This window comes from Oncorhynchus tshawytscha, unplaced genomic scaffold (assembly GCF_018296145.1).
Source record: "Oncorhynchus tshawytscha isolate Ot180627B unplaced genomic scaffold, Otsh_v2.0 Un_scaffold_7589_pilon_pilon, whole genome shotgun sequence".
Taxonomy (NCBI): Eukaryota; Metazoa; Chordata; class Actinopteri; order Salmoniformes; family Salmonidae; genus Oncorhynchus; species Oncorhynchus tshawytscha.
Window position 1 is genome coordinate 351061 of NW_024609826.1, and position 18817 is coordinate 369877.

The window sequence follows — 18817 nt, forward strand, 5'->3', positions numbered from 1 at the left end:
TATGATAGATAATTGTACAAACCCATAAAACATTTTTAAAGTTCTATTTGATCAAGAATTGTAAGGGTAGGCTATGTCATTAATCAAAATGACCACTGAGCTGCAGGAAATATCCCAGATTGTGCCTCTCACGCCTAATCAAATGCAGGAAATGTTTTTCTTACAAGAGATTCAGAATCTTCAGGACTTGTCACGATTTCAATATCCCCCATGTCCCTTTGGAAGTATTGAGCAGACCAAAGACAAGTCAGAAAAGAAAGGATGAATTTAATTTCATCTCTGTGTGTCCATGACTGTGACAAATGAGGTACAGTTCAGATACTTGTTAAAGAACATATTGGACATCTGCAAAATGCATTAGATATTATGTAACTCCATAAGGAATTCAACATTCCCAACATTTCTCAAGCTTGTCAACCCTTCCTCAGTACTACAATCTGACAGACACAAGCAAGAGAACATGGTAGTTCACCCAAATCACATTTGTTTATAAGTCCTTAAGATAAATAGAATACTCTATATAGCTGTAGGCTGTCATTACTAGCCTTCTAGCAACATGGCTGAGTCTCTCTAGCCCATAGATTAGGCTACTTTCAAGGTAAGGAAAGAATGTATGTAAAGTCATTTGAGTGCAATAAGGGATAAGGAAGAAAAAGTTGGGGGCAAATTTGTAAACCAACACCAATCTGTCAAAAAGGCATTGAACTTTTAGAAAATACAAAACAATGCATAGTAAATATTCTCAAACTGAATTAAGAATGCATTAATGTACAGTATAGCACCTTAAAATGTTTTGTGTTCAGTTGATGATCTGTTTAGATTTGATTTCTAACACCACAAGAACATGCCTTACGGTTGATGGAGTTTGGATCCAGTCTGTTGTGCGTCATAGTGTTCATTAAAGCAAAACATAGAACCTGTCAAGTCAAACAAGGGATCCCCACTCAGTTTCCCCACACTGATGACATAAAAAAAGGTTAAAAGGTTGACCAATTGTACTTCAACAGTATGCACTGTAATCTTCTGTGGCCATTTGCAGGGAAGACCCACAGGCTGTGTGGCCTAAGGCAACACGGCAGATGTTCTTGAGTAGGACCGGAGGATTCAACTCAGAGTTTGTGAAAGGGAAGGACTAAGAGGGGGAGACCTCCTCATGGGACCCTCCTGGCTCTCTGTCAGCGGCTCCATCTCTTCTTCTCCCTTTTCCAAGATGTTATCCTTTGTTGTGTCCATTTCTATAGCTACCTTGTGATTCTCATCTAATGTGCCTTTTTCACTTTCCTGCTCTTCATCTACCTTCCCTTCTTTAACCTCTTGCTCCTCATTTACCCTCTCTACTCCAGCCTCTTGCTCCTCATCTACCTTCTCTTCTCCAGTCTCTTGCTTCTCATCTACCCTCTCTTCTCCAGCCTCCATGTCCTCTGTACCCCTGCTGTCTTCCTGCTCGCGCTCTGCTGGTGACTCTGGCTCCAGAACCTCAGGACCTAGCAGGGCATCTCTGAGAGTACTCATCAGCTCTGACTGGGTCTCTGCCAGAGTCTTGGTCATTTCCTGGTCCCGCTGCCCAGGGACCAAGTCAGTAAGGTGGAAGGACTGTCGCAGCAGATCAGGCTGTTCCTCTAGGTAGGACAAGGCCTCCACTAGCCAGGCCACTAGCAGCTGCACTAGGTCTTTGTGTGTGGCCCCTGCTGCCCCACCCTCGGCAGCCAGCCGGGCCCAGCGGGCCAGCAAGAAACTCTGCAGCACGGGCCGCAGGCACATCTCCAGGGGCTGGAGGCGGCAGGTGCAGCCAGCGGGGACCACGGCCGGAAGGGTGCCAGTGGCACCAAGGGTGGTCAAGAAGTCCTTAGACACGTGTCCACGGTGGCCGTCCAGGATCAGCATGCCTTTGGTACTCCTGTTCTGGTCCAGCATATGTTGGCGCCACACCTGAGACTCCCACAGAGCCAACTCCTCGTCCCTGGTGAATCCCTCCACCTTGGCCTCCAGCAGGACAGAGTTGGGGAGGCCTGTGCCCTGCATCTTGGGGAGCTGCCCCTTGATTAGGACCAGGGTGCGTAGCATGGTGCCATCGGCCAGCGCTGAAAGATAGATGGTGACCAGAGGTTCCCTGGTTCCCACCAGCTGGAGAGCCTCTTCTTTATCCACTTTGGCTGGATCCGCAAGCGCCTCAATGTCTACAAAGACAGACAGCTCGTCCATGGCAGCTATGCCTGTGTGGGGCAGATCGTGGGCCTGGATGTGCTTGCGGGTGAACTTGGTGAAGGAGTTAGCGTTGTCCTCCATGGAGCGTGGCAAGCGGCAGCTGACCGTGGCAGTCCGCCCAACAGCCTGCCAGCCAAGGCTATGCTGCAGCATGAAGCTCACAGCCCAGTCGTAAGAGATGCGGAAGGCGCTGCTGTGACCGTCCTGGCTGTGGATCTCAGAAGCCCTCTGAAAAAGGTTCTTCTCGTTGAGTGGCAGCTGCTGCTCTCGCTGGGCCATGACCCACTCCACCATGCGCTCCACCGCCTCTCCCTTGCCGGGTCCCCGGCCATCACGTTCCAGCTGCTTCTCCTTGTTCTTCAGCCAGGTCCGGATGAGATTAGACTGGGTGGATAGCTGCTTGGCGGCTTGACGTTCCCCGCAGCACAGAGCGAACAGCACTATCCTCAGCAGACGCACAGAGAGGGTGTCCTCTCGTTCTTTTACCACCGGGCGTACTGTCGGAGGGGTGACGGGAGGGTCAGATACGGCAGGCTGCTGTTTAGACTCTCCTTCATTAACAATTTCATCAACGTCCTTGCCAAGACCTTCAACCTCCATTTCTTCATTGTCTGTGTCTGTGCCCATGTCCTCCACTGGGGCCATTGCCTCGTCCAGGTCACTCTCCGGCCCTAAGGGACCCCACTCGCTGCTGTCGTCAAAGCGGTCTGCTCCCGTGGTGTTTCTGCAGGAAAGAAAGATGAGTGGTATTTGAGGCATGACAGATAAAATTAATCACAATATTTTGGGGGGAGTAAATTGTGTGAAACGGCTGGAGTGTGTCTCGTAAAGTACCTCATGTCCTCCATGATGAATCCAACATTAGGGGAGCCTGTTAAAAAAAAAAGAGAGAGAGGATAAGAGATTTAGATTTGAAAAGAAAGAGCACGCAGCTAAATGTAAGTGTTACAACAAACATTTCTGTTTCAGGTTGAACTATGTAGACTTTGTTTTCCCTGTCATAATGTATTATTAATATCATCCTTCACAGTTCCCCTGTCAAGCAGTCACAGACAATGTCTTTGACGCTTGTATACTCAGAGATGAAGCTAGTCTTGAATTGATTATATACTGTATGTGTTTTGGTATCACAAGAGATGATATTATTGTGTGTGCATCTACAAAACATCAAATAAATGATTGACCTGAGTGGTGGGGTGAGAAGCCATGATACTCCCAGAAGCAGCTGGGCTGCTTGCACAGGTTGGCTTTGCAAACGATGCATCCAAACACGCTCTCATGGCGCAGGTTCTTCAGGTTGCAGTTCTTGCATCTCTTGGTCTTGGCGGTGAGTTTAACCAATCTGTGCCTTAGTTTATTTGGATTGCCTTGCAGGGCAACTTCTCGTACGCTCGCTAGTCCCTCTTTATTCTCAGAGTGGATGCGTGCTTGTCTCTCTGCACACTTGGCTAGCTGGTGCCCTAAGCGCTTTCGAAAGTTTGCCTGGGTAAAGAGTCCGCCCTGCACCCATGACGGTGGGTTCTCTTTGCGGCTCTCCCGCAGCACTATGAAGGCGTTGACTATGCTCAGGTTGACCAGGAACCAGAAGAGACTGCGCCAGTGCTTGTCTAGTGGCAGCCCTCCTAGAGGGTTGCAGGCAAGCAGCTGTTTGCAGATGTCCACTCCTCGCATATTCTCCTGCAGAAGTCGGAAGGCTAAGGGCCGCTCGATGGGGCTGAGTTCGCCCACTTTGGTTTGAGACTTCCTCCACACTGTGTCTGGCTGCCCCGGCCTGGCGTTGGTGGACAGGCAGCCCATCTCCTTGGTGTCTTTCCAGCGGGTGGCCAGCAGGGGACCCAACTGCCTCTGCAGGAAGTCCCCAGGCTTCTCCAGCTGACCCTGCTCCCACAGCTCCCTGGGGAGGATGGGACTTGGTGGAGGAAAGGAGCTGGAGGCGTAAATGCCCTGGTCCAAGAGCTTCTGCATGAGAGGGGCAGAGGCCAGTGAGCTACCCAGGAAGAGCTGGTGATGTTTCTGCTGGAGTCCCTCCACTAAGGGGGGAACTACACTGAACCCCAGCTCATTCTCCTTCTCCCTCCCCATGTGGATGAGCAGTCGGTGGCAGTAGCCAGACTTGGAGTCACACAGCAGCCACACCCCTGGTTGGGCCTTGGGGTTCCCTTTGGCTTGGCCGGCCTCCGTCTCCAGGCTGGGCAGCAGGGCCCGGTCGATGGCCAGGCACCGGTTGGGTTGGTAGGCTTCCCACATGGAGTCGCCAAGGATGCTCAGCATAGGTCTGAAGAGACGCAGCCTGTCGCTGCCACTGCCCTCCCCCTCCTCCTCCTCCTCCTCCATGGAGGTGAGCAGACTACCCATCCAGATGTTGTTGGAGATCTGCTGGAAGCGCTTGATGGACATGGCCCTGAAGAAGGTGTGGCAGTTGTCGTAGTGCTGCCAGGACCAGTAGTTGGCAGGCTCTGGGAGGCTCTGAAGGCCCATGAGGATACTGAGACCTATGAAGCCCTTGATCTCGTGAGCGGCAACAGGGACCCAGTCCGGGTCACGCTGCCCAAGAAACTGGCAGGTCTTGGCCTTGGCGTTGGTCTCGTTGGCGATGAGCTCCATGAGCGAGTACGGAAAGAGCAGGTTGAAGTAGTCGACAGCGTCACTGTTTTTGTTTAAGGACTGGCGAGGACCGCAGCTCTCTGTGAAGTCGAGGATAGTTGCGGCGTTGGTGCCTCTCAGCAGAGGCTCTCTCCAGTTCTCCATTAACGCCCATTCAGACCTCCCCACTTCCACACCCCCCCTGGATTTGTCCTCCTCCTCTTGGCAGAACTCAATGTCAGACTCCAGAGACTCTGTGGGGGAGGGAAGGGGATCACAGGAACAACAGTTAGTCTTCTGCTCCACAGAGCCAAGTTGACAACTTTTCTTTTATAAACACCCTGGGCCATTTCTTATGTCAGCACAAGTCCACTTTTACAACACCATGTGTATAGAACGAGAACAGGGAAAAATATAACACCTTCTCAACTGGCCAGTAGTCTGAAAACAACAAACGGCAGACGAAAACAGATTGGTATGCAGACTGTCTCCTTGGTAAGACATTACTCCTCTGCACTTGGGTCATTTTTAGACTCCACACATTTTCCTATTTACTTTGGCACAAAACATGCTTTGGAGTGTGTCTTGATGTACAACAATCTGTCAGTTCCTGTAATGTAGGGTTCCACAAGTGGCAGCCCACAGGCCTCTTTGTTGGACATAAGACTGTAAACACACCAGCAAATCAGGGCCAGGTGATTTATATTTCCTGTTCCAACGTATTCCCACGCATAATAGAGAGATATGTGATCTTATACAAATGTAAGCAAGGTTTGAAATTATGTTTTAGTTTTAGCCCGTTTGGGCTTTGAGGTCAATTTGCAGTCTACAAATTATTTGTAATTATGTTTTGGCCCCCTGACCATCCCCTCAAGAAAAACTAAAATGGTCACGTGGCTGAATCTAGTTGATGATAATGTGTGAACGAGCAACATGGGATGCAGCCATGTAGAGTTCTTTGACCTCATTAATGAAGAGAAGGGGAATGTGTGGTAACAAACACCTGTTGTGTGTGGTTGTGAATAAGTGTGTGGTTCATCTTTTTCCACATTACTTTTTGTACACACACACACACACACACACACGGCCTATACTCGCTCACCATTTCATTTTTTTGTGTGTTTACAAGTTTGTAAAAATAGTTTTACATTAGGTAGGGCCAATAGCTTTAGTGCGACCTCATGACCAGAACATAAGGCCTTGTTCTAACCAATATAGATGTACAAATATTTATGATTGAAGGCCCCCTCTGGTGTCCTACATGAGGGGATTTTATGGGCACTCCACAATTCCTGGTGTGAACCATGTCTCACTGTACAATATCTGGTGTGAACCATGTCTCACTGTACAATATCTGGTGTGAACCATGTCTCACGCCACAATATCTGGTGTGAACCATGTCTCACTGTACAATATCTGGTGTGAACCATGTCTCACTGTACAATATCTGGTGTGAACCATGTCTCACTGTACAATATCTGGTGTGAACCATGTCTCACTGTACAATATCTGGTGTGAACCATGTCTCACTGTACAATATCTGGTGTGAACCATGTCTCACTGTACAATATCTGGTGTGAACCATGTCTCACTGTACAATAATCCTACCATGTCTTTCAGTGTTCACAAGGGGAGATAAGCTCAACACCTTGTGCAACAAAACATTTGGCATCAGGCCAAGTTAAACAACAAAGCAAATAACGACAGCAACCCACCACAACTAGATGTCAAATCATGGGGCTCTTTTGCTGCCACATTTTGCACAAAATGTCACCATGAATAGATACATTCTGTTAGGGTGTTGGTTCTACGTTGTTAGGGTCCTGGTTCTACGTTATAGTACATTTCATGAATAAGATTAATGGTGTATAAATGTTCATGTCTAAATGCTTATGCATTGTACGTAGTATTATACACTATAAATTGTGCTAGCAATTTCAAAACATTTTCTAAACTGCAAATATAAAGCATCTTTCTCCTTCCATGGTAAAACTGACATGCAAAGGCTATCTGTTTGGAGTTCTGTGGGGAGCTTGAAGACACCTACCGTTTGGTGTACAGGTGCTGGAGCCGTGACTTGGGTCCTGGGCCAGGTGCTTGGCCATAAGGTCCCCTGTCTGAGAGCTGAAGTCACAGAGCTCACACCGCAGCTTCAAATAGCTGTGTGGAACAGAGGGAAAGAAGGTTGGAACGTGTCCCTAGTAACTGGCAAGGCAAAAAATATCAAAAACACAGCGGAAAAGGTGTCCATTACCAAGGGGGAGGCCGCTTGTGCAGGGGGACCCGGTTGGTTTTCATACGTGGTGCATGATTTCTGCAACAAGAGAAATGAACACTATCAAACTGTCCAAGTCATCTATGATCAATGAATGAACCATTGTTTCTTTGACTAATAAAACATTATCTATATTGAAGCTTGACTCACGTAATCATGTGGTCTGCGTAGGAGCGCGAACAGCAGGTGCTGTAGGGGCACACAGCACAGTGGACGAAGGTGGGGTAGTGGTCGGGGAAGCTGGGTATGTCTGAGCTGCACTCCATGCATCGCTGCTTGACTAGAGACACACTGTTGAGGTCACACAGAGGTCAGATACTTCAGACACAATATATGCATTTATACATCACCCTGGCCGTGAGCCAACCCTCCAAGGGTGTTTCAGGGAGTTGGGATATGCAAAAAAAAACGCATTTCCAACTCACACACACGTATTAATACACACGTGTACATGTGTGAAAAATAACAAACACCCACCAAATGATGATTATGTTTATACATGCTCTCAGAGGGCAAGCTAGCGCTACTGTCACACTTCTCAATCAAAAACTAAGTCTGAGATTAATGATAGAAGAGCTCCTGCGATTTGTAGTCGCTCCATGTACAACAATATGACTATTACTCACCTCCGTTTCTGAAACTTGGTGAGCAGGTCCAACTGCTTGATGGATTTCCTCATGGTGGTTCTGGTTGTTTGTGGAGGTGGTTTGGACTGATGTTGTAGTTTATGTTGTATGTTTGTGTAGGTCTGGCCCGCCTGAGGAGTGGGGCCTGTCGTCTTATAGTCCATAGGTACATTCTTGGGCAACTGTCCCTTGTGGTGGGAATATGCCCTGATGGTCACCTAAGTACACAGACAAGAATAGAACCCAGTGTTTAACCCCATTTTACTTATGAATACTATACCTATACTAATATAACTCCTTCTTGATCTAGGACATGCATTTCCTTTTGGTTAACCGTTGTCCAACAAGTAAATTGCCTGAATCTCTACGCTCTTAGAAAAAAGGGTTCCAAAAGGGTTTTTCAGCTATCCCCATAGGAGAACCCTTTTGGGTTCCATGTAGAACCCTTATTTTGGGTTCCATGTTGAACCCCCTGTAAGGATTCTACATGGAACCAAAAAAGGTTCTTCAAAGGTTCTCCTATGGGAATAGCAGAAAGCACCTTTTCAACTAAGAGTGTAGATAAAGTGGCAAGACATTTCTCTGTGGATGATGCCACTTTGTGGCACAAGTAAGAGAAGGTCTAATCAGTGAAATGAAGCTGTTCATCAACTCACTTTAGTCCCAGGTTGGAGCCCCTCCAGCTGCTTGGGTTTGCGGAAGGTCCTGTGGCTGTGGGTTTTGTGCTCCATCCTGTCCGTGGCAGAGAGGAACTGCAAACGGCACTTGTTGCAGTGACTCGCTCTACTGGCCTGAAAAATCAAGAGTTGGGTTCAACGTTTCAGGGCTATACATAAACTGCAGAAGAAATTGTGATCTCTTTTTGTCTTTGTACAAGAGTTTACAAAACACTTTTTCTTGCAACGCCTACTTTGCAGTATCACTGCCTTTATAAAACATATGGGACCGGTTTCCCAGACCCAGATTAATCCTAGTCCTGGACTAAATACACACTTACAATGAAGATGCTCTGTTGAGATTGGTGTTTAATCTAAGACTAGGTATAATATGAGTCTGGGAAACCAGGCCATAAATACTTTTTTGCACTTTAAGAAAATGCCTTCCTTTAAGTAAATTCTTTACAACAGTTTTAAATGGGAACGATCCTTACTTTTTTATGGTCCTGTGTGGCTTAGTTGGTAGAGCATGGGACTTGCAACACCAGGGTTGTGGGTTTGATTCCCACGGGGGACCAGTACGAGAAAATGTATGCACTCAACTACTGTAAATTGTTCTGGATAAGAGCGTCTGCTAAATGACATAAAATGTAATGGGCCTGGGTTGTTCCTCTACCTGGTGTCGTATGTAATGCTGCTGGTAGGAGTTGGGGCTCTTGAACACCTTCAGGCAGTAGACACACAGCTGGTTGCACGTCTTTGCATGATTGGTACAGAAGTGGTTGTACACATCAGAAAAGAAAGAAGACCGGTACCGACACACCTTGAAAAGAAGGGATGGGACTTCAGGAAGGTGTGGTTCTGAGAGGAAATGGAAAGGCCAGCATTTATTCTATCCTGTTTAACTGGAGGTGAAAGGTTACCAACCTGGCAAATATAGGGCATCTCTCCTGGTTTGTGGGTGTTCTTCATGTGATGCAGGAACACAGGCTCACTCTCAAACGCCCACTCACAGATCTTACAACAAGCTGCACGTTCAATAGAGAAAACAAATCACAAATCCTCCATCAAATGCAACTTAGTTTAATCATAAGAAAATATATCTCACAGGATGCATATTTAACAACAGGTGAATATGTAAGTATGGTAATGTGAGGGTGTACTGGAAGACTGAGTGGGCCCGTGGGCATTCTCCACATGGTACTGGAGCTGGGCGCTGGTAGAGAACTGGCGGAAGCAGTGCTGGCAGGAGGTCAGCTGGTCCACCCATTTAGTCATCTCTGGGTGCTGCTTCATGTGGTCCATCAGCCTGCCGAGCACGCACACACAGTTAACATCCTTCCATCAATTGAGATTTGCATTTGCATAGTTCTAACACTTGAATAAGTGCTCCAGATACTTTTGTGGCAATATATCACACGCAAACATTTGATTGATACTTCTTCCCCTAAATGTTGTCATTTCAAATCAATTTATGGTCAGTCTGTATGTGTACATACTGTGTGTGTGTGTATCTGGAGCAGGGGACCCTATCCTCACCTAATGTTGCTATTGGACCTCTTGGGACAGATGACACATTTGAAGGAATAGTTCAGCTTCGTGGGCTGGCTGTCGACCAGGGACTGTTGCCCCGCGAAGTGGCCATAGTAGAAATCATCCACTAGCATAACCACCTTAGGCGGAGGGTCTGGGTTGGAGCTGGGAGCCAGTTCTGGCAGGGGGTTCTGAGTGCCACTGCTGCTGGAAGGCCCAGCAGTAATGACCAGGTCTGGACAGCAGAACTGGGAGGGGGGAATTCAATACAGTTTAAATTGCCATTAGTCTCATCATTACTAGTGGTGAATGTTCATGGTTTAATATCTGGAATGTTCTATAGTTCATATGATTAAGCTTCTTACACACATATGTCCTTGAAGTGCTTCTTGCATTTTGAATTGGGCTCCACATCGGGGGCATATCTTTACCTCCCGATCAACTGTAAAACAAACAGAACAGGGAAACATTTGCCTGATGTTCTGTTCAGCGACATTTTTACACTTAGAACCAGCGAGGGAATATGATAATGAGCAATAGATCTGATATGGATGTAATTACTGTACCTTTGGTGTTGCCCTGTGTCAGGGGCGTGGCCACGGGTACATTGGCCTGGCTGTTGCTCTTGACGATCTGCAGAAGCTGCGATTGGAGAGCGACTGGGACTTGGTTCCATTTCACTATAGCACAAAGGAAAGCAGGGGATGTTCAAAAGATGTCACTATAGAGACAAAAGCTGTACTTCATTGAATTTAGACCCACCCATAAAATAAGAATTTACAAATCTGAGGCTGTGAGGAAGTGTTGAGTAGAGTGGGCCGGGTGCCCATGGTGCTAGCCGTGGTGGTGAGGGGGGCATGACTGGACCCGCGGATGGTGAGGGTGGCAGGGATTTGCATAGTGGCAAAGGTGCTGGGCACCGCCTGCCGTAAAACACCACTGGGGCCAGCAGTGGGCCTAATCTGTGCAGGCTGGGTCACAACCTGAGGCATCCCCATAGACGGAGCAAAGAACTGCCCTCCAGGTCCTACCATAGGAGAGAGAGGGCTGTTAACAAAATGGTGTTACTATACCATTGGAACCCCTGTATTTCTATTGTAGCTCTGTGAAAACAGCACTGGATAAAGATGCTGAAATTAAAGATATAAAGTTATAAAATTACCAGAGAGCAGGGTGATGGGTCGAATCATCTGGCCTTGTTGTAAATTCAGAACTATCCCCATAGGGTTCTGCCCAGGCCTGACGTTTCGGACCGGGAAACCCTGTGAGATATAGTAATGAGATGAAGTTAAATACATTCCACCTCGCTGAGCTGAGCCAAAGCAGGTCAGAGAAGATCCATGAGCACTGATGCAGTCCGTACCTGGGTGAAGTAGATCTGCTGGGCATTGGCCGGGCCGGCACCAGGGTTAACAGCTGTGGGCAGTAGCATGGTGCTCAGACCTGTAGGGGTTTGGATCTGGATCAGCTGTTGTCCCTGGACCATGCCAGATGGTACCAGAGAGGGCATACCAGGGACTCCCGTGGGGACCATAAATTGAGGTAACACTGATGACGACACAGGAGCTGAGGGACACAGAGGAAGGGGAACAACCTAGTGGTTAGTGTCCAGGGCGGGATCTGAACTCAGGTCTACCAAGGGAGAAACCAATGTCTTGACTGTTAGACCAAGAGGACGTTCCCCCTTTGCTGATAATAACACAGATTTTGATGTCGTAGGCAGGGGCTACCTCATCACAAGATCATGAGCCACTCATGTCTGCTACAACAGCTTCAGTCCTCAGTTCTATATTATAATCAGTGTTGCCACTTTAAAAAGGAGCAGCTTGTGCATTCTCTTTAGTTTCCGACTCCGAGGTGTATAACACATGTATAAATACTCCTGTACAATCAAATAATGAAAATCAATTCCTGAGCCTTTCCTGTGTTTCTGAAAGTAACGACAGCTGTTTTAACCTTTGGGCAGTGTGCGTTTGAGACACCATCCTTCCCCCCAAAACATCAACTCACGTGCTCTAGTGGTGCGCTGCAAGACAGAGGAGGAGGACAGGATTGTGTTGGAAACCGTTGCCGGGACACGTTGTGCAGCTGAGGGAGTGAGGGAGGGTATGCTGGGAATTGGAGTCTCTCGGGATGTCGAGGAGAAAAAGGAGGCTTCACAGACTGCAGGAAACACACAATGGCATAAACCGCAAGGTACAGTTAAATTACATGAGAATTAGCATCCATTCTCCTGTGTTCTTATTTGATCTGACCTAGTATTGACTCTGAGCTGCTTTTTTCAGTTTCTATTCTGTATTTCTTACTTCTTGACCATTGACATTGAATATTCCATTGTTGAGGAAAAGCTTGCAAATAAGCATTTCACTGTACTATTTACCCTTGTTGTATCCTGTGCACAGGACAAATAAACCTTGATTTTATTCACCTTCACAGCATAGTCCTATGCCAGGGGTGTCAAACTCATTCCATGGAAGGCCTAGTGTCTGCTGGTTTTTTGTTTTTCCTTTCAATTAAGACCTAGACAACCAGGTGAGGGGAGTTCCTTACTAATTACTGACCCTAATTCATCAATCGAATCGAACTACACCGGCTGTTCCGACACTCGTCGTATGTGGCAGGGCTTGCAAACCATTACAGACTACAAAGGGAAGCACAGCCGAGAGCTGCCCAGTGACATGAGCCTACCAGACGAGCTAAATAACTTCTATGCTCGCTTCGAGCCAAATAACACTGAAACATGCATGAGAGCATCAACTGTTCCGGATGACTGTGTGATCACGCTCTCCGCAGCCGATGTGAGTAAGACCTACAAACAGGTCAACATTCACAAGGCCGCTGGGCCAGACGATTACCAGGACGTGTACTCTGAGCATGAGCTGACCAACTGGCAAGTGTCTTCACTGACATTTTCAAACTCTGTCTGAGTCTGTAATACCAACATGTTTCATGCAGACCACCATAGTCCCTGTGCCCAAGAACACTAAGGTAACCTGCCTAAATGACTACCGACCCGTAGCACTCATGTCTGTAGCCATTAAATGCTTTGAAAGTTGGTCATGGCTCACATCAACACCATCATCCCAGAAACCCTAGACCTACTCCAATTTGCATACCGCACCAACAGATCCACAGATGATGCAATCTCTATTGCACTCCACACTGCCCTTTCCCACCTGGACAAAAGGAACACGTATGTGAGAATGCTGTTCATTGACTACAGCCCAGCATTCAACACCATAGTGCCCTCAAAACTCATCACTAAGCTAAGGACCCTGGGACTAAACAGCTCCCGCTGCAACTGGATCCTAGACTTCCTGACGGGCCACCCCCAGGTGGTAAGGGTAGATAACACATCCACCACGCTGATCCTCAACATTTTTGCATCACTGCCTGGTATGGCAACTGCTTGGCCTCCAACCGCAAGGCACTTCAGAGGGTAGTGCCTACGGCCCAGCCAAGCTTCCTGCCATCCAGGATCTCTATACCAGGCGGTGTCAGAGGAAGGCCCTAAAAATCGTCAAACTCCAGCCACCCTAGTCATAGACTGTTCTCTCTGCTACCGCACAGCAAGCGGTACCGGAGCGCCAAGTCTAGGTCCAAGAGGCTTCTAAACAGCTTCTACCCCCAAGCCATAAGACGCCTGAACAGCTAATCAAATGGCTACCCAGATACCCCCGCTACTACTCTGTTATTATCTATGCATAGCCACTTAACAACCCTACCTGCATGTACATAATTATGTCAATTACCTCGACACCGGTGCCCCAGCACATTGACACATTGTACCGGTACCCCCTGTATATAGCCTCCACATTGACTCTTTACCGGTACCCCCTTTATATAGTCTCCACATTGACTCTGTACCGGTACCCCCTGTATATAGCCTCCACATTGACACATTGACTCTGTACCGGTACCCCCTGTAAATAGCCTCCACATTGACACATTGACTCTGTACCGGTACCCCCTGTATATAGCCTCCACATTGAATCTGTACCGGTACCCCCTGTATATAGCCTCCACATTGACTCTGTACCGGTACCCCCTGTATATAGCATCCACATTGACTCTGTACCGATACCCCCTGTATATAGCAGCATCCACATTGACTCTGTACTGGTACCCCCTGTATATAGCCTCCACATTGACACATTGACTCTGTACCGGTACCCCCTGTATATAGCCTCCACATTGACACATTGACTCTGTACCGGTACCCCCTGTATATAGCCTCCACATTGAATCTGTACCGGTACCCCCTGTATATAGCCTCCACATTGACTCTGTACCGGTACCCCCTGTATATAGTCTCCACATTGACTCTGTACCGGTACCCCCTGTATATAGCCTCCACATTGACTCTGTACCGATACCCCCTGTATATAGCCTCCACATTGACTCTGTACCGGTACCCCCTGTATATAGCCTCCACATTGACTCTGTACCGGTACCCCCTGTATATAGCCTCCACATTGACACATTGACTCTGTACCGGTACCCCCTGTATATAGCCTCCACATTGACTCTGTACCGGTACCCCCTGTATATAGCCTCCACATTGACTCTGTACCGGTACCCCCTGTATATAGCCTCCACATTGACTCTGTACCGGTACCCCCTGTATATAGCCTCCACATTGACTCTGTACCGATACCCCCTGTATATAGCATCCACATTGACTCTGTACCGATACCCCCTGTATATAGCATCCACATTGACTCTGTACTGGTACCCCCTGTATATAGCCTCCACATTGACACATTGACTCTGTACCGGTACCCCCTGTATATAGCCTCCACATTGACACATTGACTCTGTACCGGTACCCCCTGTATATAGCCTCCACATTGAATCTGTACCGGTACCCCCCTGTATATAGCCTCCACATTGACTCTGTACCGGTACCCCTGTATATAGTCTCCACATTGACTCTGTACCGGTACCCCCTGTATATAGCCTCCACATTGACTCTGTACCGATACCCCCTGTATATAGCCTCCACATTGACTCTGTACCGGTACCCCCTGTATATAGCCTCCACATTGACTCTGTACCGGTACTCCCTGTATATAGCCTCCACATTGACACATTGACTCTGTACCGGTACCCCCTGTATATAGCCTCCACATTGACTCTGTACCGGTACCCCCTGTATATAGCCTCCACATTGACTCTGTACCGGTACCCCCTGTATATAGCCTCCACATTGACTCTGTACCGGTACCCCCTGTATATAGCCTCCACATTGACACATTGACTCTGTACCGGTACCCCCTGTATATAGCCTCCACATTGACTCTGTACCGGTACCCCCTGTATATAGCCTCCACATTGACTCTGTACCGGTACCCCCTGTATATAGCCTCCACATTGACTCTGTACCGGTACCCCCTGTATATAGCCTCCACATTGACACATTGACTCTGTATCGGTACCCCCTGTATATAGCCTCCACATTGACTCTGTACCGGTACCCCCTGTATATAGCCTCCACATTGATTCTGTACCGGTACCCCCTGTATATAGCCTCCACATTGACTCTGTACCGGTACCCCTTGTATATAGCCTCCACATTGACTCTGTATCGGTACCCCTGTATATAGCCTCCACATTGACTCTGTACCCCCTGTATATAGCCTCCACATTGACACATTGTACCGGTACCCCCTGTAAATAGTCTCCACATTGACTCTGTACCGGTACCCCCTGTACATAGCCTCCACATTGACTCTGTACCTGTACCCCCTGTATATAGCCTCCACATTGACTCTGTACCCCCCCTGTATATAGCCTCCACATTGACTCTGTACCGGTACCCCCTGTATACAGCCTCCACATTGACTCTGTACCGGTACCCCCTGTATATAGCCTCCACACTGACTCTGTACCGGTACCCCCTGTATATAGCCTCCACACTGACTCTGTACCCCCTGTATATAGCCTCCACACTGACTCTGTACCGGTACCCCCTGTATATAGCCTCCACATTGACTCTGTACCGGTACCCCCTGTATATAGCCTCCACATTGACTCTGTACCTGTACCCCCTGTATATAGCCTCCACATTGACTCTGTACCTGTACCCCCTGTATATAGCCTCCACATTGACTCTGTAATGGTACCCCCTGTATATAGCCTCCACATTGACTCTGTAATGGTACCCCCTGTATATAGCCTCCACATTGACTCTGTACTGGTACCCCTGTATATAGCCTCCACATTGACTCTGTACCGGTACCCCCTGTATATAGCCTCCACATTGACTCTGTACTGGTACCCCCTGTATATAGCCTCCACATTGACTCTGTACCGGTACCCCCTGTATATAGCCTCCACATTGACTCTGTACCGGTACCCCCTGTATATAGCCTCCACATTGACTCTGTACTGGTACCCCCTGTATATAGCCTCCACATTGACTCTGTACTGGTACCCCCTGTATATAGCCTCCACATTGACTCTGTACTGGTACCCCCTGTATATCGCCCCGCTATTGTTATTCACTGCTGCTCTTTAAATATTTGTTTTTCTTATCTCTTACTTTTTTCTTATTTTTTATTTTTCAGGTATTTTTAAAAAACTGCATTGTTGGTTAAGGGCTTGTGAGTAAGTATTTAACTGTAAGGTCTACCACACCTGTTGTATTCGGCGCATGTGACAAATACAATTACAATTACAAATACAAAGTACAAGGGAGGAGCGAAAACCCGCAGATTCTCGGCTCTCCGTGGAATGAGTTTGACGCGTGTCTTATGCTAACAGACTATATGACTGGGTCATTGACCATTCATACATGTTCAGACCATGACAGGGGACGCAGTGATCAGTCCGTCACCAAGATGACAGTCAAAAGGGTGTGTCAGTCTGTCTCTGTGGCAATAGTTGGCCAATGGGCATGCTCACCGTTGTCGTTGTCGCCCTCTATGAATTCCAACTCCTCCTCCACGTCATCATACATCTGTTGCCATGGCTCCAGCTCCTCCTCCTCACATTCCATGAATAAATCGCCGTCCATATTGCTGAACGGATCAAATGTCTAATAAACAATTAAGACACACTGAACGGTTAAAATGTCTAGTAAGTGTACACTCATAAGTGTAGATCTATCGCTAGAGAACTACGAACAGTGTCAGAACACCATACAGTACATTTCAAAAACACCATTGTTGCTTGAGTAAATATCAGTGTTTTTATAAGTTTCATGTGTTTGTGTAACTTGTATGAAACTATAAAGTTAATTTATTTCAAACATTTATTATATTGTAACCTTTATTTAACTAGGCAAGTCAGTTAAGAACACGGCCTAGGAACAGTGGGGCAGAACAACAGATTTTTACCTTGTCAGGTCGGGGATTTGAACTTGCAACCTTTCGGTTACTAGTTCAACGTTCTAACCAATAGGCAATCTGCAGGAAGATACACTATTGAAGAAGAAAAAAAAGCCTATTGATTGAATGTTGGCAATGTGACTCAGAGACTTGGGTTCAGAGATATAGAAAATCTGTCCAGGATTTAAATAATCTTGTGAAATTGAATTTCTGAAGATATAAAAATACATATTAAACTATTGAATGAAAACATTGCTTCTATGACCATTTTTTGGGGGCCAATTGTTTTAAATGTATACGCAATTGAGTTAATCTATTATTCTTCTCTGGCTCATTGTGATAGAATTTCTCGCTAAATGTCCCTGGCAACCACTAGAAAATTTACGAAAGGGGCGGGGGACAAAAATAGTTCTCTACATGCATGACAGATTTGAGGTGCATGACTCAAATAAAACAGCTGTTCGTTCCGTGAGTCTAACAAGTCATATACATGTATTGCAGAAGAGATGATCTCGTAATGCAATAGTCGCATTCCAAAGAGATAAGACCCCCCTCACATTTTGTGGAAAATACATTCTGCGTCGGCGTAATGTTACTAATGACTCACAACGTGTAGGCTACGCTATTGATGCCTTTCCACTGTAACGTTTAGCGTGCACATTAGGTATATTTACGGCACAAAATATATATATTATTTGTGACACACAAACTACAGGTAAACCATAAACTATTACAGTTAAATTCTTACCCTTTCCAATACGAAGACAGAACGCTAATAAACTAGAACACACATAAATTCTTCGCGGGCTACATGTTCCCCATTGGAGGCATATTAATCCGCATGAAGGAGGCAGACGTTTACCTCTTTCAGAAAATGACATTGGTCAAAACAAAGTTTGCGTCATTTCCGCTTTAAAAATCTGCACTGTGATTGGCTTCCATCCAACGTAAAGAAGAGGGGCGGAGCAAAGCGTTTCAGGAAGTAGGGTTGTCCTAAAACTGCGTTGTTTTAATAAATTTCATTAAAAACGTAGTTAATTCAATTCAATTAATTTATAACATGGTAATTAATACTCAAATACATGAAATAGTATTAATTTCAACCAAATTTGTGTCAATACTAATATCCATACACCCACTAAAGGCAAATTCATTGAAGCTGCAAGCAGCCATTTTGTTATATCGTGATGCTATTTATTAGCCCTTATTCAATGACTCAAATTCCATTGCATTACATTGAGCCATTTGACTTCCTCTTTCGCCTTGTGAGAAAAATGCCCAGACGCTTGGTCCCTAACAAAATGCTGTCTAAATGCAAATACACCTCACACGCGATACAATTTTGGAAACATTTAGAATTGTACTTTCATATAAGCAAGAAATAATTGTTCAAATACAAAAGCTACATTTACTGTGCAGTTTAGGAAAGAACATTGCCTCAAACCGAGACTACACTTCCTCCCCTCCAATTTCCAATGGCGCGGAACTGTGGAGGAAGTTTTGTACTTTGGCTGGGGGCTGTGTTTTTGTAAATTCTGCAGGGTGCAACAATGATGCAACTTTGCTAAAAAATGCATACAGTAAGTGTATATTTTGTATTTGAAAGAT

At 46.6% G+C, this 18817-nt stretch overlaps 1 protein-coding gene across 5 annotated transcripts; it reads right to left on the bottom strand.

Annotated features, from left to right (window-relative positions):
• Positions 1 to 247: 247 nt before the first annotated feature.
• On the bottom strand, positions 248 to 18110 carry pogzb (pogo transposable element derived with ZNF domain b). 5 transcript variants are annotated; one of them, XM_042319155.1, is made up of 21 exons: positions 17958 to 18095; positions 17219 to 17302; positions 16785 to 16900; positions 11889 to 12041; positions 11242 to 11444; positions 11041 to 11140; positions 10660 to 10905; positions 10445 to 10558; positions 10244 to 10320; positions 9885 to 10126; positions 9509 to 9654; positions 9273 to 9373; positions 9022 to 9168; positions 8346 to 8480; positions 7690 to 7907; positions 7214 to 7354; positions 7043 to 7102; positions 6836 to 6948; positions 3390 to 5042; positions 3040 to 3076; positions 248 to 2929 (listed from the first exon to the last, which is right to left on the bottom strand). In XM_042319155.1, exons 3-21 carry the CDS (start codon positions 16894 to 16896, stop codon positions 1105 to 1107), a joined length of 5823 nt encoding a protein of 1940 aa, XP_042175089.1. In that variant the 5' UTR covers positions 16897 to 16900; positions 17219 to 17302; positions 17958 to 18095; the 3' UTR covers positions 248 to 1104. The 5 variants fall into 5 exon arrangements, with proteins under 5 accessions (XP_042175089.1, XP_042175087.1, XP_042175088.1 ...); XM_042319153.1 differs by having other exon boundaries at positions 16785 to 16917; XM_042319154.1 differs by lacking the exon at positions 17219 to 17302 and having other exon boundaries at positions 16785 to 16917; positions 17958 to 18110.
• Between the last annotated feature and the right edge of the window lie 707 nt (positions 18111 to 18817).

Coding starts and splice junctions, on each gene's coding strand:
- pogzb (XM_042319154.1), bottom strand. CDS start 16,896: ATGGACGGCGATTTATTCATGGAATGTGAGGAGGAGGAGCTGGAGCCA. Junction 7,355..7,689: donor ACCAAGTTTCAGAAACGGAG/GTGAGTAATAGT, acceptor TGACCTCAACAG/TGTGTCTCTAGTCAAGCAGC. Junction 6,949..7,042: donor CACAAGCGGCCTCCCCCTTG/GTAATGGACACC, acceptor TGTTCCACACAG/CTATTTGAAGCTGCGGTGTG.